Below are 27,036 nucleotides of genomic sequence, written 5' to 3'. Positions count from 1 at the left end.
ATCTGCTAAGAAATAAATAATAATAATCTGTTTGGAATAAATATTTTAGTAACACCCCTGTAGTATGTTAAACTTGCTTTAGGCTTGTTGCAAATGTTGTGTTTTTTTGGGGTTTTTTCTCCTGACACAATCAAGGCATAATTACCGCTCGCATTCAATTGTTGTGCACAAGCTTTTACTTAACATCAACGATATTAAAATAATCACGTCCGGGGGAGGAATGGAGTAAAAATGTACGTGGGCTAATCTACAACATACTTTTAGTTTACACTCCTAGCCTCCTACACAAGTTTCAAAGTACATTTCACTCTAACCTGGCGCTTGTTATGGGATTCTGAAGACCCATCGTATGTGCCGGTACTGTTTTTGTTTTTTGTTTTTTAATTACACACCGGTAGATGTTGTTTGTTATAACTCTGTCAATAATGGAGGTTTTGGACATATCATGAATCACCATTTCGTTTTTCAAGGTTTTTTTGCTAAAATAAACCATTAATAAAACAACTTTCCTGCCAAAACATTGTAAGTTCACTTCCTGTACATGTAATAAGGCAGCCGCACGTTATGCTGCACATACTGCAGATCCTATGACTTTTAACGCAGGAAGTGAATGAGAAAAACAGATTCCATCAAACTCAAAGCATGATGGGAGGATAACATTGATGACATGAAAATAAAGTAATGGAAACAAAATGATGTACAGCGACAAAAAAAAAATTGTAAGAAAACACCAGCTTCACACTCCCATTTGTTTGGCATGCTTTTGCTTTACGAATAGTGGAAAACTTGCGAGCTGGGCCTCTTCTACATTAAGCACCCTGGTCGAGGCAAACGATCAGAATTTATGAATTTTATAGGCAACAAACCAGTCACAAGAAACAGAAGAGTTTGATTATTTACTAAATAATCTATTGCAAGTTTTCCAAACAAACAGTAATGAAAAGCAAATGTGCTCAGAGAGGTTGTTGCGCAAAAAAATGTGCTTAAACAAATAACAATACAGCAAGCTGGAGAGTTTACCAAGCTGAGTAAGATTATAGGTTTTATAGTCTGCAATTCAGTAAACAAAGGAGCTGTGTGAAAGTCATGAAACAATTAGGGAACTCAGAAATTATACGTTGTATTAAAAAGCTTTATAAATTGGGTTCTTTAAGCTTTTAGTTTCTGGTTCCTCTTAATGTGTTTTGGGGAATCACAGCAATTGAAAAACCAGTTCAAGCACCATGGAACTCACACATGTTATTCTTTTAGTAAGTGACTTAAACTTAACAAAAATCTTTTCTGTTCCCACATTGTAGTACAATTTGTATTTACTGACTACGAATTGTATAGTATGAATTATCCTTATAAAAGTTCATAGTAGCAGCATAGCAAAGTGTAATATATATAGGTAAGCATTGTAAAATCCAGAGAGGTGTGGTAATGCATATTAAAAAGCATGGTAAAGTGTTATTCTCCAGTCCCTAACTCACATGTAACAAATCATGTGCCACTGGGTTGGCACTGTGCAAGTACAGAAACTGCAGCATGCTGGTGAACTCAATTAAAAGTGTATCTTTCTTTACATGAGATATCATATCGTAACAGAGGTATGTATCTTGTCTATCCCGGTACAAGACCAAAAGCACAACACTGCTCATTGTAGTTCACCAAATGGTTCTTGAATGAATAAGTGTTTTATTTTTATAGTTGTCATGGATACACACTGTACTCTCCCTATCCATTTCATTCTTGTCTTGTAACACAATTGTCCATCATTAAATTGCCATTTATTTTTATTATGCACCACACAAGTAGCCAATCAGGCCCATCACATGTTGTGATACCTGCATATTGCAATACATATCATATCGTGACATCGTACGCCCCTAAAGCCCAGCATACACGAGGAAACATGTTTCCTTGACAATTTTTTAAACATTATCAGGAAACTTTTTCAAGCAACATGTGGTAATCTCTGCCGCACACTTCAAAATGGATGAAAGCCTTATTGCACTGAGTGGTGCTACACTTATAATTGCATTAAACCTTAGCAGAAGGTGCGGCTGGTTGAAAAGACAGGTTTTATTAACCAAACTTAAACTAACAGCACCGGACTCATCAGCCCCTGTCTAAAGTTTTTCAAACTTTATTTCACTTAATTGCCTTAAAATCCCTGTTTACATCATCGTTTCTGTTAAATCGCTATAAACACTAATCTGGAGCAAGTTCTTTGAGAAGCCCTCACATAAATATTAATGCATGCTCCTGTCATCTGGCAAACACCAGTAGTACTATCTTATTTTGCTATGTTAATTCTTATGAATGTTTCAGTTAAATGTGTGACAGGTAAATACAGCACAAATGAAATGTGTCATTATTTTAAATATGTAAAATAAACTTATGTTACTACAACGTAAACATTGCACTAATGTAGGCATCCGTAGACTGCAGAAGTCTGTAGACGTCGCCATCTTGCAAAGTCACATGACCGATGAACTCACACTCACAGATTCTCTTCTGATTGGCCAGCATACCCACGGAAACATTGCTTCTGGAAACATGTTTCCTCGTGTATGCTGGGCTTAATACACATAAGCAATCTTGTGTACATACTGTTAATCAGCGTTTACATCAGGGTTTGTTTTCTTCCATTTAAAATCACTGCAGACGAACGGATTTCAAAGCCCCAAAGTACAGACGTGCTCAAATTTGTTGGTACCCTTAGTGATGAAATTAAAAGCTATTTTATCATATATACTTGCATGCCTTTGCTATGTCATAGAATAAAGCAAAGAAGCTGTGAAAAGAGATGAATTATTGCTTATTCTACAAAGATATTCTAAAATGGCCTGGACACATTTGTTGGTACCCCTTAGAAAAGATAATAAATAATTGGATTATAGCGATATTTCAAACTATTTAGTTTCTTTAATTAGTATCACACATGTCTCCAATCTTGTAATCAGTCATTCAGCCTATTTAAATGGAGAAAAGTAGTCACTGTGCTGTTTGGTATCATTGTGTGCACCACACTGAACATGGACCAGAGAAAGCAAAGGAGAGAGTTGTCTGAGGAGATCAGAAAGAAAATAATAGACAAGCATGGTAAAGGTAAAGGCTACAAGACCATCTCCAAGCAGCTTGATGTTCCTGTGACAACAGTTGCAAATATTATTAAGAAGTTTAAGGTCCATGGAACTGTAGCCAACCTCCCTGGGCACGGCCGCAAGAGGAAAATCGACCCCAGATTGAACAGAAGGATAGTGCGAATGGTAGAAAAAGAACCAAGGATAACTGCCAAAGAGATACAAGCTGAACTCCAAGGTGAAGGTACGTCAGTTTCTGATCGCACCATCCGTCGCTTTTTGAGCGAAAGTGGGCTCCATGGAAGAAGACCCAGGAGGACTCCACTTTTGAAAGAAAACCATAAAAAAGCCAGACTGGAATTTGCTAAAATGCATATTGACAAGACACAATCCTTCTGGGAGAATGTCCTTTGGACATATGAGTCAAAACTGGAGCTTTTTGGCAAGTCACATCAGCTCTATGTTCACAGACGAAAAAATGAAGCTTTCAAAGAAAAGAACACCATACCTACAGTGAAACATGGAGGAGGCTCGGTTATGTTTTGGGGCTGCTTTGCTGCGCCTGGCACAGGGTGCCTTGAATCTGTGCAGGGCACAATGAAATCTCAAGACTATCAAGGCATTCTGGAGCGAAACGTACTGCCCAGTGTCAGAAAGCTCTGTCTCAGTCGCAGGTCATGGGTCCTCCAACAGGATAATGACCCAAAACACACAGCTAAAAGCACCCAAGAATGGATAAGAACAAAACATTGGACTATTCTGAAGTGGCCTTCTATGAGTCCTGATCTGAATCCTATCGAACATCTATGGAAAGAGCTGAAACTTGCAGTCTGGAGAAGGCACCCATCAAACCTGAGACAGCTGGAGCAGTTTGCTCAGGAAGAGTGGGCCAAACTACCTGTTAACAGGTACAGAAGTCTCATTGAGAGCTACAGAAAACGTTTGATTGCAGTGATTGCCTCTAAAGGTTGTGCAACAAAATATTAGGTTAGCGGTCCCATCATTTTTGTCCATGCCATTTTCATTTGTTTTATTATTTACAATATTATGTTGAATAAAAAATCAAAAACAAAGTCTGATTTCTATTAAATATGGAATAAACAATGGTGGATGCCAATTACTTTTGTCAGTTTCAAGTTATTTCAGAGAAAATTGTGCATTCTTCGTTTTTTGTGGAGGGGTACCAACAAATTTGAGCACGTCTGTATATCATCACATGGAAAACACTGTGGTGTTCAAAAAAGTAAAGACTTCATGGGAAAGTGTTTTTTTTTTTGTTATGATCCAAGAAAACAAACACTAACTGAATTACTGTAAAGCAGAGCATTGCCGGTATTATGTTTCCACTGCCGTTTAGCAATTTTCATATGGTAAACATTAAGGATCATATTTACAGTTCATTGAACTAATTCAAAAGGTTCACATTGCTTATTTACTTTTGTGACACATAAAAAAAAACACTTAAGTCATCATTTCCCCCTTATTTGTAATACTTTCTGAACCACAGTGCTCCAATTTAAAACTACTGTAGAAGTTGGGGGGGGGGGGGGGGTCAAAGAGCTCAAACAACAACAACACTGAAAGACAGCATAACAGTTTGATTTCAAACTTTAAACTGGCTGGCCACTACAACCAACATGCAGAACATGAATACGTTGTCCCACAAGTTGTTAGGGGTACAGTAGTCTCCGTGTATAGGAACACCTCTGAAAAGAACACTTTTCCTAAGGGAACACCCTTGTGGTGAAACAGATTGTTCCCATTATAAATGCTCCGGCTAAAGGAACAGGAACTTCGCTTAAAAGAACACCTTTTTGGCACCGATAGCGATTCGTTCACTGATCCAGTACTGTTTTGTAACATAACTCATCATCTTCAAACTTAAATTAAAATGGTTTATTCAGTCTTTTCCAAAGCAACTTGTCATCGCGAGAGTGTCTTGAGGGACACTGATTGGTTTATTATATCTTTGCAGAACTGCCGTCATATCATTGAATTGATTTGTATTCTGATTTCCACAAGTGCACCTCATTGCTACAAAATGGCATGTAAACAAACAGCAAAATGTGCTGCTGTTTCTCTTGCTACAAAAAGAGTTGGAAATTATTCAATCTCCTGCAAAAAACCTGAATCAGACAGAAGTCGCTGAGCAATTTGGTGTTTTCCGTTCTGGTGAGTTGCTTCATCATTCACCAAATAATTGTGTGCATGTCTTGAATATTGCTCCTGTACAGGTATTCATATTAATCTAGAGCTGCTACTGCATTTTTTAACGTGTATAAGGGTGCTATGTTAATTTAGTTTGATAGTTAGTTTATTAACATTAGTTCATTTTATTATTATACTTTATTAACACACACTTGTTTATTGCTTTAATCTTAATTATTCTGTTCATGATTTCCATTACACGAGAGTAGATGTTAAAACTTCATGCTGATTTGAACTCGGCTCTCGCCAAGATAAGCACCAACTAAGACGTAGCTTTACAGTAAACTAATGTGATCCATATGTGTCTCCATCCATTTACGTTTCCTTCCATATGATGATGTAGATATCCTTCTGTCTGGTGTTAATGGCTGAAGTGTAATGCTGGCTCCAGGGATCAGCTTATTTTGCCTCACTGGCGCATCAGCACACACAACGGCTGCGATGCTGGCTCCGGGGATCAACCATAGTGCGGCCTCCCCAGCGCATCAGCATGACAACCGTCTGGATTGAGCTAAGTAGGGTACATCTCTGGGGTTTTCAAGTGGGCACCTTCCATCCTCAGTGTTTCGTCGACTAGCCCACGACACCTCGACGGTGATTCTGGCGTCCCAGCATCACCCCCCTCCGTCCCCCACTCAACTCAGCCCAGCTTACTTACCTGTACATCAGCGTTTCTTTCTTTCTATTGTGCTTGAGATCCCCAGCCAGAATCTTTCCGTCTCAACCACAACCAGTTGCTGCTCCTCTCTGCTGCTTCAGATAAGTTCTTCACTGTGCGACGCAACTCTTGGCCACTGAATCCGACGTCTCTGAGAAACCGGGTTGTAGAGTGTGCCACAAATCCTCGACAACCCACTTCCACTGGGTAAACCCGGACTCTCCATCCTCGCTGTTCCGCTTCAGTGGCTAGTTGAGCATACCGCAATTTCTTCCTCTCATACGCCTCATCTACAGCATCCTCCCATGGCACTGTTAACTCTACCAGGTGAACAAGGCGTGCTGATCCAGACCACAAGACAATACATGGTCGAAGGTTAGTGGTGGCAATCTCAGGTGGAAAAATAAGCTGTTAACCAACATCTGCCAGCATTTTCCAGTCTCTAGCAGCTTCCAGTTGTCCTGGGCGAGGATTGGTTTTAACACCTTTTCTTGGTGGTTTCTCTCCTGGGTGGAGGAATGTTGTCTTTTGTGTGTAATGTTTTGATGGAACAGGTGGCAACTTATTGGTCATGTTACGCTTGTCTTCCAATGCTAAGGCCAAACATCGCAGCACCTGGTCATGGCGCCAAGTAAACCGTCCTTAGTTAAGAGCCACCTTACATCCTGTCAAAATGTGCCTTAATGTTGCAGGTGATAAACACAAAGGACATGAGGGATCCTCTCCTACCCAGAGGTTTAGGTTCTGTGGTGATGGGAGAACATCATATGTTGACCTGATGAGGAAACTGATCCTGCTCTGTTCCATTGACCATAGGTCTTGCCAGCCAATCTTGCGTTGTTCCACACTCTCCCATCTCATCCATTCTCCCTGCTTGGCCTGGGAAATGGCCTTTATACACCTCATCCTCTCCTCCTGCTTTTGCACCTCGTGGACTACCAGCTTCCTCCTTTGAGATGGGGCTGCCTTCTGCCATGTAGGAGGAGCTGAACTGAAACCAAGACCCCCTCTTCCATGCTGAACTTGCCCCATGATATCACCAATTCGAAGGGCAGCCTTTGCATCTTCCACAGCTTTCTTTGCCACCCACTTTCTTCCAGTTTTCAACACAGGTGCTGCCTCCCTTACGCATTTGTCGCGTGACTCTATGTGATAAGCTGATGCACATGCGTCATGACAAGTAATAAATATGTATTGATTGATTGATTGATTGATTGACTGATTGATTGATTGATTCATATTGTGCCTCATGGTCAACTTCATCTTAAAGAACACTTTGGCTAAGAGAACACTTTGCTTGCTTCCCGAGGGGTGTTCTCTTAGCCGGAGACGACTGTATTTATAATTTCATGTTTTAAAGTGTAGGTATCCATTGATTAAAATGGGGGGTGCTTGTTTCATTAATAACAGTGAATCTAAACAATCTAATCACCCCTAAGTTCAGGATTGTTATTACATTGTTAAAATCAGTAATGTCAGTATGCTATCATAAGAGAACAGAATACTTTTAATATATAGAAGTGGGCAAGGCCTGCACTGCTGTCTAATATAACTTTGACATGGATAATCGAGCTGGACAGTAACTACATGTCTCTAAATAACCCTTGTTTTTAGGGACGTTTAGTGGTGAATATGTAGTTGAGAGGAGGAGGGTGAGTTTACACAATTCCAACTGTTCAAAGTTTAATCCAAGAGAATGCTTATAAACACTTAAAAAAACAGTCCTCAAAACAGCCTTTTAAAGACTTGAACAGAGCACAAGATTCCAGTCAGAGGGCTGTCCACTTGAGTTCAGTACAAGTTGTAATGCTATTGTTTTGGATGCTTTCCATGTCTGGCAACAGAAATCGTCACAGAAAAGCAAGAGGACAGTCAAACTTGGGGCAATACCAAAGCAGTCATCACTAGATCAGTTAACAACTTATGAGTCGCAATCTGTAGCAACACCCTTGCAGGCTAAAAAGATACAGTAAATGCTGGAAAGTCAGCCCTCACTGCTTCCTGCCTTCTGCATCTGACTAGATTACTTCTATCAACACATGATTCAGTGATTCAAGCCTGAAGTAAAGAAATACTATACAACAAATCAAACAAAGCAAATTAGGAATGACGTATCGTTTTAAGGAAGGCAACCGAATCTAAACTGCCATGAGCGCCTTGTGTTGACACTTCCAGCAGTTTCTCATTCAGTGCTGTAGTTTCACAGATTGCACTAATTACTGTAGAAATAAAAGACCACCCAGAGAGGGCAGACTTGACCCTGTTTAAAATGCAGATGTTAACAGCAATTAAAAAGATGCTCTCCAGAAAGCAGCCTAAGGCTAAGTGTGAATTTTCTCATATAAAAATAATTAATAAATAAATAAATAAATAAATAAATAAAAAAAGTGTGGAGGCCAGTTAAAAACAGTATACAGTAGTTTTATACCAGGGAGTTACAGAACATGGAACATTTTACAACATAAAATGAAATGATAAAACTGTAGAAAATTAAAATGCCAATGTTAATTAAGCAGGACTGGAATGTGTGCCTGGTTGAATGGAATTAAATATTCGCAATAAACAGTATAACACACGGTATATGAATGCAATGTAAAAACACAGAACTCTTTGTAGTGTTTAGATAACGAAGCTGAAAAAGTAGTAACAGCGGTTTTTCCAATCCGTTGCTCATTTAACCTCCTATTTAGCATCCAAACAAGATACAGTATCTGCCGGCAGCCCTTTTGATGTACCATTAGCTTTTTACCAGTTCATGCTTCGGGGTCGCACAGAAGGCCAGTGTGTTTTGACAAACTGGAAGCTTGTTGTCTCGGATGACCACGTCTCCCACCACTTCAAGGCTGAGCGCATTGCTCAAATGCCACAGCTACTGTAGCACACCAATTAATGACACTGTTTCACTGTCACACAGTCCCAGGCGATGCCCTGGCAGCTGGGGAGGACAGATTCCTGAGAACAGCTTAAAGTGGTTGAAACAGAGCCAAAAATAACCCCTGTCCAGTGCTTTAAATGCCTATGGAGAAAGTGGGAGGAGGTCTTACAATTTCCTGCCCCGAGGACAAGACTGCTCAGCAATAACCACTTAAAGCCATAGCTTAAGGCAGTATACTTCTGTAGAACTAACGGTGTACACAGATGTATGTGGGCCACACAGAACTGTAATAATACATTTATATTACAATTTGTAGATTCTTTCCTTGCGAGACTCTCTTCAAAAGGCATGTGTTGCTTCAGTGTTTTATTTAATGAGATTCCCAGTACAGATGATGAATGGAAAAATTGACATGTCATTTTTCTTCCAAATTGATTAAACGTTGCACAGTTACAGTACATTATATTAAAGTCGAATTGGAAAACACTCCCCTGTATACAATCCAGTATACTCTCGCTTATCCAAACCAGTTGGGACTAGACTCTGTTGAGTCCAGTGATTTGTCTCAGTGCTAATTATAATCTGTGCCATACAAAAAAAAAAAAACATTTATGTTTGTGATACTTATAGTATCAGCAAAAGTGTTGCTCAGAACCGGCCCTTTTTTCGGCTTCTTTTGGCTCCTATCGGTCTCACTCGGCCATTGAATGGGTTTCTGCTTTTTCCTGAGAAAAAACGACTAGAGACCTATGCTTTACGTCTTTTTGAGGACCAGAAAGGAAAAATTGGTCCGACATAGGACCGCAAAGGGTTAAAGTCTTAACGATATTTTTAAGCAAAGTACTAAACTATATGATACACAACCCCTTAGTGTTTACATCACTGTTGCTAAAGATTGTAACAATAACACGCATCAATATCTGTGGATATGACGTACATTCCATTATGGGTAGCGTATGACTTTGGGCTACAAACGTATTTTAATTATTAGGTGGAAGTCAGCCATCTAGAAAGGGGATTGAGCTACGGTAATCATTGACCCAGAAGGTTAACGGTGTGGCATCCGCGGATTGGAGGAGCGGGTGCGCTCGTTAACCAAGGGGTCATGGTTGACGGTATATAAAGGGGACGTAGTGAGGTGATTTGTTCCTTTGTGAATGGTTAAATTGCATGACCAAAAGGAGAACCTGCGTTGAGAACCGTTAGTGTTTTGTTTGTTTGTCTGTCGTTGTTAATAATACTGTTTGTTGTTATTGAGACAGCTAACACGATCCGGAGCTGTCGCCAAAGGCCAGCACTAAACCCGGATCAACAGCACGGCACTTTGTTTGCACTAAAGAACTGTATTCACCACAAGTACTACAGCACGCACTGTGGACTGGTGTTTGTGGTTGTGTATGTGTTACTTGTGGGTGAATTGAAACAGGACTGTTATTATTTTCGGGGCCAACCTGTAGATTACAAATAAGCAACACACGCCGCTGTATTGCTTCAATAACATTGTTATTATTTACTGTTGTTTGCCATCAGGCCATTGGATATAAACATTAAATCATTATTGCACCTGGATTATCGTTGTCTGTCTCATTATTGATCACCTGCACACTGTTAACCACTTAACTTTTTTAAATTTTTAATGCTACAGTAAGAAGTAAACTTTTGTTGGAAAGCTCTCTTGTGCCGTTTTTTATATTTAACTTCAAACAGAATTTTGACCTTTGACCTCTATTGGCCTGTCAGCCGTAACATGGACAACCAAAATCAAGGTTTCACACTGAAGTTCACACCATCCTCTAAGTTTGTACCAGAGATCAGCCTGTGATCTTGATGGGGTCAGGAGGTATTCACTCATTACATTGTGCCATTGTAGTTTCATGAATGATAAATTTAGGAATGACTGGAAAGGAAAAACATCTTGGCGAGGGAGAGGGTAGGGGGTTCAGCCAGTCTGTAATAACATGTATAGGATACCTCTGATGCCTACCAACAGCACAGTGTGCTGATGCTGCATCATGTGTTGACTAATGGGATGGAAAACTGGTATAAAATGTCATTATACTTGTATGTAATGGAACATATAAATCAATGTGATGCAGATTCAAGAATTCAAGAATTCATAGCTATGAACTGCTGATTGTCTTCTTTTCTTTCCAGAAGGCTTGCTCCAGAGGGAGTTTCATTGAAGATACTTGTGAGTCAAGTAGCAGTGGACAGCTGTGTGAACTTCTACCAAGTGAACAGCAGCTGATTGAGCTACGAGTGAGGGGTTTTCTGTGACCCCAAAAACATACACCCTACCAAATGTATCACCCATAAAACTACAATGACACAATGTAATCTGGTCAAGATCCAGGCAGATTTATGGCATATTTGGATAGAGTACAAAAGAGAGCTTTCCAGCAATAGTTTACTTTGAGCTGTAGCATTAACAATACAAAAGTTATTGATACTTTTATGTCATTGGTCTGATCTGGGAGCCATTTCGGGTCAAATATTTCCTCTGACATAAAAAACATTTTACCTAGATATGTGAAACTTGGGAAACTTATATCTCTATGGCACCAACATCCCTGCCAAACAGCATCAAAACCTGACATGGACGGACCCATAAGTTGATGCTTTGACCATTTATTTTATTTATTTATTTCACTTTGTGCCCTCGGAGACAGCACAGGCACATCAATAGTGCAGAACAAATACAAAGAGAGACCGAAGTAGACTCAATAATAAACAATACAACAATTGTACATCCAAGCAATATCAATAAAAACACACATATACAGTATTGTATTTGTAAAAACAACAAAGTGTGAGCTCATAACACACTTGTACTACATAATGTGTAAAAGTCCCCCCAGTTCAAACTGCACATTCCTTTGGTTTTGCTTTCTAAAGGCTCAAGTATGTTTTCAAGAGAAAAACAAAAGGGGATTTGCCAGCCATGTAAATTGGACATTAAATACATTTACTTACATTCTTTTCATCAGCTTGACTGTGCAGAGCTACAATACTACAGCTAGTTATAGGTTTCCAGTAATACAAGATACAGTAACTAAAACAGAGAGAGCTGCAGCTACAATAATCTCTTTAGAGCTGTAAAGTACTGAAACTATATTGAGCATAAATACACCACCCACTCGATATATCGCGGGTGTCGGGGTCCAATATAAATCCACTATATATCGAGGGCCGTGATATAGCGAGAGACCCATAGAAAAACAAATAGGCTAACAAACAATTACTGTACAACCACTCCATCGTTCTATCTGGGGAGTCGGGGTCCAGTTGAAATCCTCTGCGCAACCTGCTTTTTCTCATTTTTCGTATAAAAAGCAGCACACCATTTTAATTCGTACTGTGGAGGGTAATTGCTTCTCATCAACTTAAGTCTCCAATTAATGTCTTTCTCAAATGCACAAACCCGCTGCATTGAAAGAATCCATTCCCAACATAGGAGGCTTGTTGCTAGGGAGCCGACGTCACTGCCCTGTGACTTTTACTAGTGCATTGCTTAAAAGACCGCTTCAGCAAGTAGATATTTAATTTGCTTTGTGTTATCGTGTAATGCATGTGTATATGATAACAGTATGATATTAATGCTTTGTTTTTAATTGTTTTGTATATTTTAGTTTGTGATGTGCAGTACACAATAAAACTAACAGTAATTCTAAGTGAAATTGCCTACGTATATTGCAGCTAAGGCATGCGCAGTTTAGACTGTAAAAATGGGGAGCCAACTCCAGGACCGCAATATATCCGAATCCACAATATAGCGAGGGGCGACATAACGAGGGGTGGGTGTAGTTGCAAACTGAGGATTTCCTGTGTGTCCTCTATTATTATATATTTTTTAACATTTAAATGTGTGTATAACAGCTCTCTCTCACCGCAATCAAATCTCTCCCAAATGTTAAGGTTCTGATAACAAATTTTAAAACCCTGATAAAGCTCAAATAATATGAGTTGCTTGCATAGTGATCTGTGTGATCTTTATGTGCGGCAGAATCCAATTTATAAAGGTGGCACCAAGTACAGATTCAACAGCAATTGCTTTGCAATTTAGAGGTTTCTTATATTGCCTCTAGAATTTTACACTTGTGTTCATCTGTGTGGTTTTATAATCTGCAAGCACTTTTACTGTACCTTGATACGTGATAGTTAAGAGTAAAACAGACGACTTCTGTAGGAACAATTGCTAAAAATATAGCTGACAGATAAGAAAGTGCAATTATCCAAGACCCAATTAAGGTGCGACTGCCGTCTATTTCAATCACAAATACACAGGATCGGACGCAGTATATGATAAAATATACAAAACCCAAATATGACTCACACTAAGAATAGTGTTGTGTTTTGATCAAGAGCAAAAATAATAAAAGATGGTTGGATGAATTAGAAAAAAAAATGAAAATAATAATGAAAAAGAACATGTCTTACAGAAAGTCCACAACTGTTCTGTAGATCCTCTTTATAGTCAGGTGGTTTCCAACAAACAAGTAGAAATCCCTGAAGTGAAATCAACACAGTCACGGTTTACTTCTAGTACCTTAATCGTTGGTCTTCAGTTTGTCATTCGAGAAGCCCGTACCTATTATCTTAACAATTTAAGCATGCAGATATGTTTCCAATAATCACAAAGTAAAAGTCTAAAAAAACCATTTAGGCCTATACTACTACTAGATTTATTCAGTAAGTGCCTTTTTTTGGTACACCAGTAGCAGAGAACAAACTACATTTTCATTTGTGAACTTTCATCACACACAATCTCTACCTTTCTTTTTTCTTTTTTTTTTTTTTTTTTAAAAGGTACAGTTCAGGCTACTACAGTATGTCAGTTTTCACACACTGCCCTGTCAATGTGGCTCAACTGTGACTTACACAGTATGGGACCACCTTCTAAAGAGAGAATCACCGGATTCAGAAGATGTAGTCTCAGCACCCTCGTCCACTGGAATCGTCCGTGTGTGGTGGTTTTGTGATTTGAACAATTGCTTGGACTAAGCGAAGACCATCAATCTCATTTCAACCTGGAATCAAACCAAGGCCTGAAAGGCCTCTCACTGCTGAATGAATGAACTTACCGATTAACTTGCTGATGAATGAACTTGCCATGCCTCCTAGCTCCTGCAATTCTATGGCATACATGGTTAAAAAATATAGAGTACACAAATACACATATCCTTTTAATTCACAAATCCTCAGTCACACACAGTAACAAACGTTTGACCTCCAGCTCTAGGAAGAATACTTAACATAATACAAATTACAAAAACCTTTAGACTGTTTCATATGTAACGGTTTAGCAATTAAAAGCTACTTCATCGGGTGGTTGGCAGTTGGTTTGTAAAGCTATAAATTGACTTAATTATTTTTAATACAACTGTGAAATTATTCCACAGCATTGCACTCTTACTAAACTGCTACCTTCTTCGAATTCTGACTCGACTCTCCACCTCAGTACCCTCAGTCTCTCACAACTCTGGCTGCTGTGAGACTGACGGCACAATACCCATAAAACTAAATGATTTCTCTTTATCCATGGCCATATAGGAAACCAAAACGTATTAAACAAGTGTCCTCGCTGTTTAGAAATAAATCCTTGAACCCATTCTACCTGTTTAGAATAACATGACTTTCAGCTTGTGTATCAGTACAAATATCCACCGAAAGTATACCGTATTTTACCTGTCTAAACAGCTGAGAATCTGAAGATTACAATACCCTACGATTACCTAGTTTGAATGTAAAATATAAGTTTTAAAATGCACTCAATTTTTTTTTCTTTAGAATCTTTTTAGTTTAATTATTTGTTTTGACATGTGTCATGCACAAAAAATAGATGGGCTCAGTTTGGACCGAATTACATTTTCTTTATTCGATTTCATGAAGCAAAAATTATTATTAAAATCACTAATTGATTGTGTTCATTGTTTAATAAAAGCAAAATCCTTCAATTTATATTCTACTTTTGTGTCTGTTCGACAGTGAAGGGGCAAGTAGATTTTTCTAGCAGTTTGTCCCTTGGACAAGAAGATTTTTATTAAAAAATTGCACACCCCTGGTTAATAGAATTGTACAACCAGTTCTACGTGGGATTGTTCTACCATTCAGAGAAGTGCACACATTTCAGAATTACTTCTTGGCTGGGTTACCCCTGAACAGGAATTGAACCCACAGCCTCCCAATGCATAGGCACCTGGGCTAACCGCTGCCCTGTTAAGTTGCTAGGATTTAGTTGCACTTTTTGGTTTGTTTAATTTCCTGAACCAGTGTTTAAATTCCAAACCTAAAGCTTGCTTGTTTGTGTGATGTGTTAGCTTTGAGACTTTGCGTTTGGCTGGCAAGTGAAACTCGGTTGTAGTTGCAGTGTAAAATGAGCAGGGCCGTTGAAGCTTGGGCTTGACTGATAAGCTGAAACTTGAGGCTGTGTGCCAAGTGATTCACACAGTGGGCCTCAGACTTTGTAATAGATAGAAATGTACCTAAGTGTCAAGCTAGATATTAAAATGAAACAGGGAACATTTTCTATTGGAGCGATAATGCCTGGCAATGATGGCTCTACTGTGTAGTAGTTGACCGCAATGGGAGTTATGCGTATACAGCCGAAGGGGAAGGTGCGAACGTAAGTCAAGGTCAACTACCACATGGTAAAGCCTTCATTGAGAGGGATCTATCGCTATTAGAAAACATATTTTCTCATTATTTTCTTTAAAACCTAGATGTACATTGACAGAGTTGCTTCTAGTTTATCTGGACAGTGTCAGATATTTGAATGGAGTAATATTATTGAACTGTCTGTGTCTCGGTTTGTTGTTGTTGGAAGATGCTGAGATCCAGCTGAGCTGACAGGCGGTTATTGGCTATTTCTGCGGTAGGAATCCTCAAAAACCTAATCATTTGTATTATGGGGTAGAAAAAAATAATAGGCTAAATAATCTATGTACAGTCAATTCTCATTAATACAAATTCCAAGGGACCACCAAATACATTTGTATTATCAGGAGTCTAAGCCAAATGCATATTGTCAGTTTTTATAGAAGTTACAGTAACATTTAAATGAGATATCAATTACAGAAAAATGAACATGACTCCCTAGAAATCTACGGGAGTTTTTCTAGCAAACAAAACATTGTGACAGAAGAAGAAAAAAAATACTTGTCTGACAGGCAAAGTATAACAGTAAAACTTTTTGTTCCTCACACAAATCTTGTTGTCCCGGACGTTGGCCGATATGAATTGCACACCCCTGTTAACCCTTTCATGCCTGCCTGTACCACTATAGGACGGGCCTATTATTAAACACCTTATAATGTATACTTTCTGTAAGTGTTTACCCACATTTCTTACTATTTCTGGAATCATCAATTGAAACCAATACCACCATAAGCCATATACTCTAAATGCTGATCGCGCTCAGCATTTAATAATTAACAGAACAGAACAGAAAATAAAAGGTTTTAAACACAAAAACAGGACACGGCACTTGAGGCCAAAATAAAAGGACAAACAAAACGTACTAACACACAAACGGTGGATGCACAGACAACCGAACAAACACGGTGAGTGAAAACACTTATTTACTTTACGTTGTTTTATTTTCTCCTTCTCTCTCTCTCCCGTTCTCCACTCACCGAACACCCCCCCACCAGTGAGTGAAAACATGCAGCTTTTATGCAGTTGTACCGAGACTCGATTGCTAGTCAATCATTCAATTGGAATCTCGGTACAACTGCACGTGAATTAATTAAAGTGCAATTCCCCGTGCTCACATATTATTACTTTTTACTTGCACGTGATGTGATGTGCCATCCCCGTGCCTAATACAAATATACAATTTACACACACGTGAAACACAGACCCGCTTATATCCCGTGTACCAATGCCTATACACCAACATTTACACACAACACGTAACATATAACATACACAGGGGGGGCACTTTGCCACATATATATATAAAACTGGTGAGCAATTTATTCAATGGGCTCATCCAGTTGATATCACCCATAATAACAAGACAGTTATTACAGGACTCACTCATTAACAGCAACAGCAGAGCCTGCCTTGAGCAAGCTGTCAAACTGAAAGGAATTCCAACCATACACAAGCAACACAGAACTTTAGCAGGAAAACATTGCTCAATTAAACACTCACATTACACACTATCCCATGCAGTATTCTCTCTCGTACATATATACACCATACCAAAACATACCCTTCATATACTGTACATGCATCCCAAGGCATATATCCAGCTGTGGGGATACTAAATCAGAAAGGTAGGATAGGTCTTTAATCTGGCTTTAAAACATCAACATTCAACACTCGAGGTGCAAAGTAACTAAATGCCTTGGCTTGACCAATAAACAAGAGTGAAGCAACCCACTCAAAGAAGACTAAGTCAAGATTTTAAAATCAATACAATCATTTACTGGCAGTCAATGTAAAGATGTAAGAAGTGGAGAGAGGTGCTGAGATGCTGGGTTCATTACAGCGTTCTCAATAACTTTGCTTCATTGGCAATGAAACGATTATGCCCAAACAGACCCATTATATACAAGTCACCATGCCAACATGGGCATTGACACAGGAATCTGACAGCCAGGATAACTGATACTGTAAAGCCTGCTGCTTTATGATTAGGAGACATTCTGTTTCGGCTCTAGGTACTGTTGGTTTTGCATATTGTAAATATTCATACATTTGCAACCAACATCACAATGTGAGTTTTACTTCTAATCAAACAGCCAGGTTCACTAAAACCTATAAAAACTTCTTCCAAACCGGGGTACTTTATACCCCTACAGTAGTTATTCGTGTTGTTCTTTTGCCAACTCACTGAAACTCATCCTGTGATATCTATGTAATGCCTGTATCTGATCCCATATCACAAAATATGCTCTTTGACCTTGATTATTTTGCAAAACAACAAAAAATGTGTTATTCGTTGGATATTCTATTATTCTGGTATTCATTAGCAGAAATTGGCACACCTGATAATAAATACAATATTTTATATATATATATATATATATATATATATATATATATATATATATATATATATATTAATTACTCAATTATGAATAACTTTGTTTTCTTCTTTTTTCTATTAAACAAAACAAACAAAAAAAATATATAACCCAAATACATGACCCTTAAACAAATGTAATCCTCTGGATTACAGAGCATATGTTGTTTTTTTTTTGTTTGTTTGTTTTTGTAATTACTCTAGTATTGTTCTTACATCACAGCTCAGTACAAACATGGGACTCACAGGAAACGCATTCCCGTAAATTAATTTAGTGGTCCCTTTAAACTATACTGAAACCAACACCTTTGTACCGTTTCATTTATTTATTTATTTATTTATTTATATTTAAATACAATATGAAACTGAAGTGTAACAAATACTAATTATTTTATACTTAACCATAGGACGTTTAAAACAACATCTCATATTAATCCAAGGCGTCATACTGTAACATGACAACTACCAAAAATATGTATGCCGCATACATGTTAATGATGTGTGTGTGATTATTTTCAAACACGCTTTACAAAAAGAAGAAAAAAACACAGTTAAATGTGTAATTTACAAAGTAACTTTGTTGCAGCACAAACTTTATTCAAAGGCAATCATCTTCAGCAAAAACAAAGCAACCATCTACAAAAGACAAACGACTTTTTATATATTTTTTATAGTGACAATATAATATTTTATTAAACATGTAATAGGGTAAAGACAAACAACTTCCACTTACAGAACAAGACTTCCACATTATCAAGATGCACATACAAATTCTAACAGCACAGTAGGATACACTGTTTCTTACCTGCCTGGACTGTATCAGTGAGATCGTGGTTTAATGCGGTCCTCGGGAATTCTTTCAATTTTCTCGCACTGAGGTTCAAAAGCCCAGAGTTGGCAGCTTCTTCCAAAGCTCTTTCCAGACCCCGGTTCAGTGGCAGATTACTGCATCCCAAACTGTTCATATTAGTTTGGACAATACCCGAAGCGAGTTGAGAATGTGGCTGGGGCTCGGACCCCAGCGTCGCCATAGTCACACCTTCGTTGTAATATAAACAAAATGTAACGTTTTGCTGGATCGAGTTAACAGACACGGAGATTAGTAGTACACACTGCTAGAGAATTTCCTTTCTAATGTCTTGGATGAAGCCCACTGCGGCTGCGCTCCTACTGAAAAACATTGAACTCCTGCCAAAGGAAGTCCAAGAGAGCGGCAGTGAGAGGCCAGCGCCCCTTGCTGGATAGTCCAAGTTCCAACACGACACAGCTGCTGCTGCAGACTTGACTCGCCTCCTCACTGTCGCCACTGAACTGGCATTCAATGCAGCAAATTCCCACAACTTGGATGCAGCAACGGCTTGGTACTGCAGAAAACTGGAAATAATGCGTCACTAGTTACAAGATACATTATCTGTTTCCTGCTTATTAACTGTAAAAAAAATGACGCTGAAGAGACGTCGAAGTAACCATTGATTCCAGTCTATGTGAGAGCAGCTATTTTTTTTTTTTTTTTACTGAATCAAAAAGCACTACGGTGTATTGTACATTTTGTTTGTTTGTTTGTTTGTTTTTAATAAAACATATATTATCAAAACATAATGTAGGGGTGCTTTATCCTGTAGTAGCTAATGCTCTTGTCTAGATGACACATTTTTTGGTGAATGATTATGTTGTGTTGCTTCTTGTGTCTCTTCCAGTTTTCTTTTTAGGCTTGTCCAAATGTGACGAAACGTGCTAAAGACCTTTAAGCACAAAATCATTGAGTTATCGGGGAATGGGAGTCTGTCTGTATGTAACAGACTAGATAACCATTTGTCCAGTTGTGATGAAACTAAATTATTTAGCACAAATGATTGAGTGCATCATAATCTGGGGGTTTTGGAGGTCTGTCAGTCCAGCTGTCTGTATGTCACACTTACAGTTTTGTATATGTATGGAGAACCTCTTGATGAAACTTTCTTAAAAAAAAAAAAAAAAAAAGCTTTCTTTACCTACTTTAGTGTGTCATAGTCTATGTATGGAGGTTGTCTTTGTGTCAGTATTTTACAAATATCTAGCGAACCACTTTTTCAGTTATGATGCATCTTGGTCTGGATTGCCACTTGAGCACAAGTCATTAAGAGCATCAGGTCTTATTTGCAGTCCAAAAAAGTTTTGAATGATTTTCTCCAATTGTATAATTGCATCACTTAATATTTAAGGACTGTTTTCTGCAGCTGCATAAACACATTTATAGAACATAATGAATAAACAATAGCCTAGTGTTCATGCTAAAAGAGTACAAGCCTGACTTCTGTAGTGCAAAGGATGTAGTTCACGTGACGAGGTAGCAAAGAAACAGAGGGCATGACATCCCAGCAGTCCCTAGGAGGTACCACACACAAGTCTTTGCCAATCAGAGCACCCGGTTTGCCCAAGCCAGTTTATAATTTGCATATGATCCTGAAACTGTAACTCCTGGTGCCTGGCTTGTGATTCCTGGCATCATGCCTGCTTTTGTAAGACCAATATATAAAGCATCTCATTCATTATGTATCAGATAGACTACAATATCGTGTTGTGGATCCATGCAAAGCAAATAAGCTATTCACGTTATCTTTGCTTTACATTCTGTGAGTGTAGTCTGTCTTGTTGACTCAGCATATTATGTATTTTAACATACAGTACTGCAGATACGGACGCTAACACCTGTGAGATGGCAGGGAGGGGGTTAAAACCTCTCTGCAGAAAAAAACATGTGCGGAATGCACATTTGTCTTGTTTAGTTGTTTTGTTAATTGTTTTGTTAATTGTTTTATTGATTAATCATTACCTGCACCTGGCTACTATTGAAAACTGGAGCCAGGTGCAGGGTATTTAAGGAGAGCAGCCAGTTTGTTCTGGGTGGCTGCTGAAGAGGGTAGAAGCCTGACTGTGTTGGTGTGTGGGTACAGCTGTAATTTGAAAGAAAAAGGTAGAGTGAAGCCTTTTTGTGTGTGTGCTGTTTTGTTTCTTTTGTTTTTGTACAGGTAAACAGCTTAGCTGTCCTGTTGTTTAGGTTTCTGTTTTGTTTTAGTTAGTGCTCAAAGAGAGCTAGGTGTTTGTTTTGTTTATTTTGTTTTTGTGTTTTCATTAAATAGCGCAACCACGCTTCAAAAATCCATTTCTGTGTGTTGGGTCAGTGTTTTTAAATGGGGCAACGAACCGTGGTGAGTGTGATTCTTTCACACACCATTAACATCCCAGACAAGGGAAAAGAGAAGCAGGCCTTGTAAGTCGTGTTGTGAATGGCCAGAGGAAGGCAAAACTCGATCTCTAGAATCACCAGTATTATACCCTGCTGTTATTTTAGTATCTTCACCTTCGTATCTTCCTATTCACTGTTTTTACATTGCTTTATGACTTTAATGCAAAAAAAATGGTATGGTATCGGGTGTTAAAATACCATGTCTGGAAAGACCTCTTAGATTAATGGCGTCTTTAAAGAAACAACTAAGTAATTATTCATAATAAGCATTGATTGTGTGGCAGAGTAGGGGGAGAAAAGAGGAAAGATGTAGTCATGGGGTTTCAAACCGGACTACATCCCCCGAAGACCTTGAGAGCTAATTGGCTATTGAGCCAATAATGAGGCACACCAATATAGAGGTGTATAAAAGCAGGTCACGTGTATAAAGGCCTAAGTCTGCGTGAATTGCTGTGAAGAGACCTGAAGAAAGGTACTGTGAATATTGTGTAACTTGTTTTTGTAACAAGTGTTTTGGTAACCAGTAAATGGCTTAGTCACTATTAGCTAGGACTTGTGAAAAGTTTAGTTAGCACTCCAAAGAAGGAGTTAGGGTTTTGTTTTGTTGCTGTGTTTTGTTTATTTGTGTTCGTGAATAAAAGTGCGCAGAAAAGTGTTAAAGGGGGGATAGTGCAACAAGAGGCCAATCACCTACTACGAGAAGCCAACAGTGTACAGCGAGAAACCAGTCGGCGACTGAGGCAAGAATGGCAGCTGCTGCAACTAGAGTTGCTGTTGCCGGAGCCAGTTGCTGCTGTGTGCAGAGCCAGAGAGACGGGAGCTAAAATGTAATAGGGCACAAGGAAGATTGGTAAAGCAAAGTAAGCATAGTAAAATGTTGCAGAACTTCAGAAGTTTGGTCGGTCCTCTGTAAAATATGCAAATTTACTTTTTCTATCATACAGGTAACCCAAATGGAGTTCCATCAGGTGTCAGATTTCAACAAGCTGAAGAAGATAAAGGTTATTTTTCAGTTTCAAGAGAAAAAAAAAGTTGGTCATAATTTACACTGAAACAACCCAGCATCTATTTAATAGGCAATAGATACAGCAATACAATGAAGTAACCAGTAGGTGACTCTAGTGTTTCACAGACAATGCAGTCCAAAAAAAAAAAAGGTTTACTGTAAAACCTGGTCAAAGATCACACCCGCTAGATTTTACCAGATTAAAAACTAAATGTGTTGATGCTTTTCATTTGTCACTATTACAACTACACAATATATCCAGGCTGAAGAAGGCCCTCTCTATTCTCAACCCTGATTTCGGACAACACGTTTTTATTGCATGAGAGTAGCTGTTATTTACTTCATGCTAATATTGGACAAGATAAAACGAGATAGTAGTGGTGGGGACCGACCAAGATTTAGCTTTGCCAGGTAAAGTGGATTTCTTATTGGCCTGGTGTTAAAGGCTGAAGTATAATGCTGGCTTCAGGGATCAGCCTATTTGCGGCCTCTCTGGTGAATCTGCATACACAAAGTGTGGCCTCTGGCAACTCTGGAATGGGCTGGGTGGGGCACTTCGGTGGGGGTAATCCAGAAAATAAGGTGCTGGCCAACATCTGCCTGCATTCTCCAATGTCTCGAACATCTTGACTATGCTTTTTGACAATCAATTACATTTACTGTAATCATATCAGGGACATTCATTTGTTTAAAAGGAAATAGATAAAATGCATAAACATATATTGACAATATACATTGAACTTAAATCTAACTAATTTAAATTAAATATATACTGTACGTACCCTAATGGAATACAAAAATACATTTGTTTTATTACGTTGAAATTCAGATGTATTGTAAACTCTTTTTGTGCCTGCCTGGGGCAGAATTTACAAACACTGGATAATACGCTATACTGACTGTAGAATTTACAATCACTGGATAATATGCTATGCTGACTGTAGAATTTACAATCACTGGATAATATGCTATACTGACTGTGGAATTTACAATCACTGGATAATACACTATACTGACTGTAGAATTTACAATCACTGGATAATACGCTATACTGACTAGAATTTACAATCACTGGATAATACGCTATACTGACTGTAGAATTTACAATCACTGGATAATACGCTATACTGACTGTAGAATTTACAATCACTGGATAATATGCTATACTAACTGTAAAATTTACAATCACTAGATAATACGCTATACTGACTGTGTTTCGACTGATTCGGACACCCACTTGTTTTCGTCCACAGACAAAATTCAGTTCCTGGGGCTCCCGAGTGGCACATCCAGTAAAAGCACTCGCTAGAGTGCAGGATGCGCTCTATAGCCTGGACGTCTCGAGTTCGAGTCCAGGCTATTCCACAGCCGACCGTGGACGGGAGCTTCCAGGGGGCGGCGCTCAATTGGCCGAGTGTCGCCCGGGGGGAGGGAGGGTTAGGTCGGCCAGGGTGTCCTCGGCTCACCGCGCACCAGCGTCCCCTGTAGTCTGGCCGGGCGCCTGCGGGCTTGCCTGTAAGCTGCCCAGAGCTGCGTTGTCCTCCGACACTGTAGCTCTGAGGCGGCTGCACGGTGAGTTCGCAGTGTGTAAAGAAGCGGGCGGCTGACGGCACACGCTTCGGAGGACAGCGTGTGTTCATGTTCGCCCCTCCTGAGTCAGCGCAGGGGTGGTAGCGGTGAGCTGAGCCTAAAAAAATAATTGGGCATTTCAAATTGGGGAGAAAATAATAAAAACTAATTGGCAACGACTAAATTTATATACAGTTCCTGCTCTGCACCTGCATTAAGAACTCAAGGAAAAAGCTCAGTGTCATGACACAGTGAACCCTTCTCCCTCAATGAACATTAAAATGCTCCCAGAGAATAATTTGACAGCAATGCGTTTAATGTAGTTAATACATATTATTGTACAAATTATTGTATTATGAACGTTGTACAATTATACGATGAATATATTTCCTACTATACTATGTTAAAGTGGTCTACCTAAAATAGATTTACAATATAATTGCCCTTCATATAATCTTGAAAGTATTTAATATCAAATTCCATCTTGATTTATTCAACCATGTAGGAACAATTCAATAATTGATCATTTACAGTTTATCTGGGTTGATTAGTTCTCTTATTAAAAATATTTAATTGACGTGTTACAAAGACAGAGGATTTACTATGAACACACATACCCACTCTAGAGACAAGGAATGTTTAATCAATAGTGGTATTTTATTAAGTACACAAATATTAAACAGAAATCAGGAAAGTCCAAAAGTAAATCTCTTAGTCTCTAAGCACAAAACACAAGTCAAAAGTTTCCACTGCATTCATGTGGCTAGTAGGACCATTGAAACATGACACCACCTATCTCCTCACACACAAAGCAGCAACTTCAGCAGCCCAAGCAAGCTGTGACGTAGCTAGTAACTTGCTCACATACATACATGCCCACACACACACACACACAGCCTAAACTGAAATGATGCAGACAATCTTAGAATATATCACATTAAGCTTATTAATGGTATATAGATTAAGGATATAGCAAGTTTACTTTTAAATAAATTATTCATACAACAATATGAGGTACATTACTTATAGTTACTTCATCAGGTTTCACTAAAAGTTATTTCACACGCAAAGTGTGTAAACTAAATAATTAACAGTTCAATTCTATGTGAATGTTACAATTAATTAATTTGGTTCCATGAAAGGAAAATGCAACTGGAATTGTACTCAACGGTTCCTTGACTTTTGGTCCGCTGGTTTGGAAACTCAGTCTGTTGAAGTGTCCAGTACAAAAGGCTCTCCTCTCAGCAGCAAAGTCTTCAATCCCAAATGGGATCAAACTCGGCAACAAAGCTTTCAATTCTCGATAGAATCAACAAACAGCTGCAATAAAGTCCTCGGTATAGGATCCACAACAGCGCCCGTCCGCTCTGTCCTCTTCGCTTAATCTTTAGCTATGCAGGTAACAGGGCACAGTTTCTTTGGGACACTGTGGTTTTAGGTGTAGCAGACCCAGACTGGTTAGTCTGATAACAATCTCTGTAAGTTTTACGGCAGACCTCCAGCTGGGCCTCAGTCACGTTTCTTGTGGTAGTGACTCGCTTGCAGCTTGCTTTCTCTTCTTGGGTCCGTTTTCAGGCAGTCCTGTCTTGGGTCCGTTTTTAGGCCCTGAGTCCCGGAGTTGCAGCTTTGTTTAGCAGAGTGACAGCACCTTGTTTAGCATTCGATGTGGAGAGCAAAATGTTTAGTTTGGCTTGGATATTTATAGTCTTTTCACTCTGCTAAATAGCCACTTTCATGAGATCATTTGTGTATCTTGCCTCTTTAAACTCACAGTCCTTTGATGTTTTAATGTCCTTTTCCACTGGGATGTCACTAGTTTATGTCTTCCTTTCGTCAAAATGATTGTTGTTGCAATTGTGAATTACACCGTGTAACAATTTTATTTATTTTTTTTACGTTCCTGGGTAGTAAGTGTTATTTCCTAACTGCTTATGCCTCAAAAGTATAGAAAATGGCTATTATTCCCCACAAACTTTGCTTTTGTGACCAGGACAGTGATATTTTGAAATTTACCTATTTTCCAGAACATTCCAGATAGATTCAGTGCTGAGTAAACTTGGAGTAACTTCTAGAACTTTCTAAACTTTCCAGTAATATAAATAGTAGTATAAATACAGGGGCCTTAAGCCCACCAGTTCAGTTTAGTTCCAGCTGCCTAAGTGGATATATATCTGCATTTTTCTGAGATGGCATCAAGGTCATAGGAGACTTTAAAATGGTGGTATTCCTGATGGGTCTCCAAGGCGGTTTTACCAAGTTTCCCTGCTATCTTTGCCTTTGGGACAGCAGGGACACCAAGGCGCACTACCACAGGCGGGACTGGCCACAGCGGACTGAGTTCTCTGTGGGGAGGAACAACGTCAAGTGGGAGCCACTGGTGGACCCCCGGAAGGTGCTGATGCCACCACTGCACATCAAATTGGGCCTTATGAAACAATCTGTCAGAGCTCTAGATAAGGAGTCGGCAGCCTTCAAGTACCTTCAAGACTTCTTCCCTAAGCTGTCTGAGGCAAAGGTCAAAGCCGGTGTCTTCGTCGGACCACAGATAAAGAAGATCCTGGAGTGCAATGAATTCCCCAAGAAGCTCACTAGTAAGGAGAAAGCGGCTTGGAACAGCTTTGTCGCAGTGGTTCGGGGCTTCCTGGGCAATCACAAGGCCGAAAACTATGTGGAGCTGGTTGAGACTCTGGTGAAGAACTACGGCACAATTGGCTGTAGGATGTCCCTCAAAGTCCATATCCTTGATGCTCATCTTGATAAATTCAAGGAGAACATGGGAGCGTACTCGGAGGAGCAAGGCGAGCGCTTCCACCAGGATATACTGGACTTTGAACGCCGCTACCAAGGACAGTATAACGAGAACATGATGGGAGACTACATTTGGGGGCAGATTCGTGAAAGTGATTTACAGTATAATCGTAAATCTTGAAAAACTACTCACTTCAAAATCTTTTGTAGTCATTTTTGTATTACTTTAGTATAAATACATGTTAATTTGGATTCATATGTTGTTTTTTTCTGACTTTATGTGAACGAAAAGACACAAATTCGCCGGTTTTCTCATTGGAAATAGGTAAATTTCAAAATATCACTGTCCTGGTCACAAAAGCAAAGTTTGTGGGGAATAATAGCCATTTTCTATACTTTTGAGGCATAAGCAATTAGGAAATAACAATTACTACCCAGGAACAAAAATTGTGTTACATAGTGTTATATGTACATAATTCAACTGTCCTTTCAGCCTAATCCAGTCCAGGCGCCACCTAGCCCCGGACACCTCATTCAGTAGGTCATATAGTTCAGTATGTCTGCAAGAAAGATGTCCTCTTCTCAAGACACAGCAGTTTGCCCTGCTTCTCAAGACACACAGTTTCATTAATTAATCCAGTTACATT

The 27,036-nt window shown here is 39.1% G+C and overlaps 1 protein-coding gene across 7 annotated transcripts in view; it reads right to left on the bottom strand.

The window, feature by feature from the left end:
- Positions 1–19,186, bottom strand: part of LOC117406953 (leucine-rich repeat and calponin homology domain-containing protein 1) — a 129,955-nt gene extending 110,769 nt beyond the window's left edge. For 2 of the 7 annotated variants that reach the window (XM_034011423.3, XM_034011427.3), the window contains exon 1: positions 18,646–19,186. In XM_034011423.3, the coding sequence (XP_033867314.3) occupies positions 18,646–18,871 (226 nt within the window). In that variant the 5' untranslated portion in view covers positions 18,872–19,186. The remainder of the gene's footprint in view (positions 1–18,645) is intronic. The other 5 variants (XM_034011428.3, XM_059028857.1, XM_059028855.1 and 2 more) reach the window with 3 other exon arrangements.
- Between the last annotated feature and the right edge of the window lie 7,850 nt (positions 19,187–27,036).

The sequence above is a fragment of the Acipenser ruthenus genome, chromosome 8, assembly GCF_902713425.1.
Source record: "Acipenser ruthenus chromosome 8, fAciRut3.2 maternal haplotype, whole genome shotgun sequence".
Classification (NCBI taxonomy): Eukaryota; Metazoa; Chordata; class Actinopteri; order Acipenseriformes; family Acipenseridae; genus Acipenser; species Acipenser ruthenus.
This window is presented reverse-complemented; position numbering and strand designations above follow the sequence as displayed.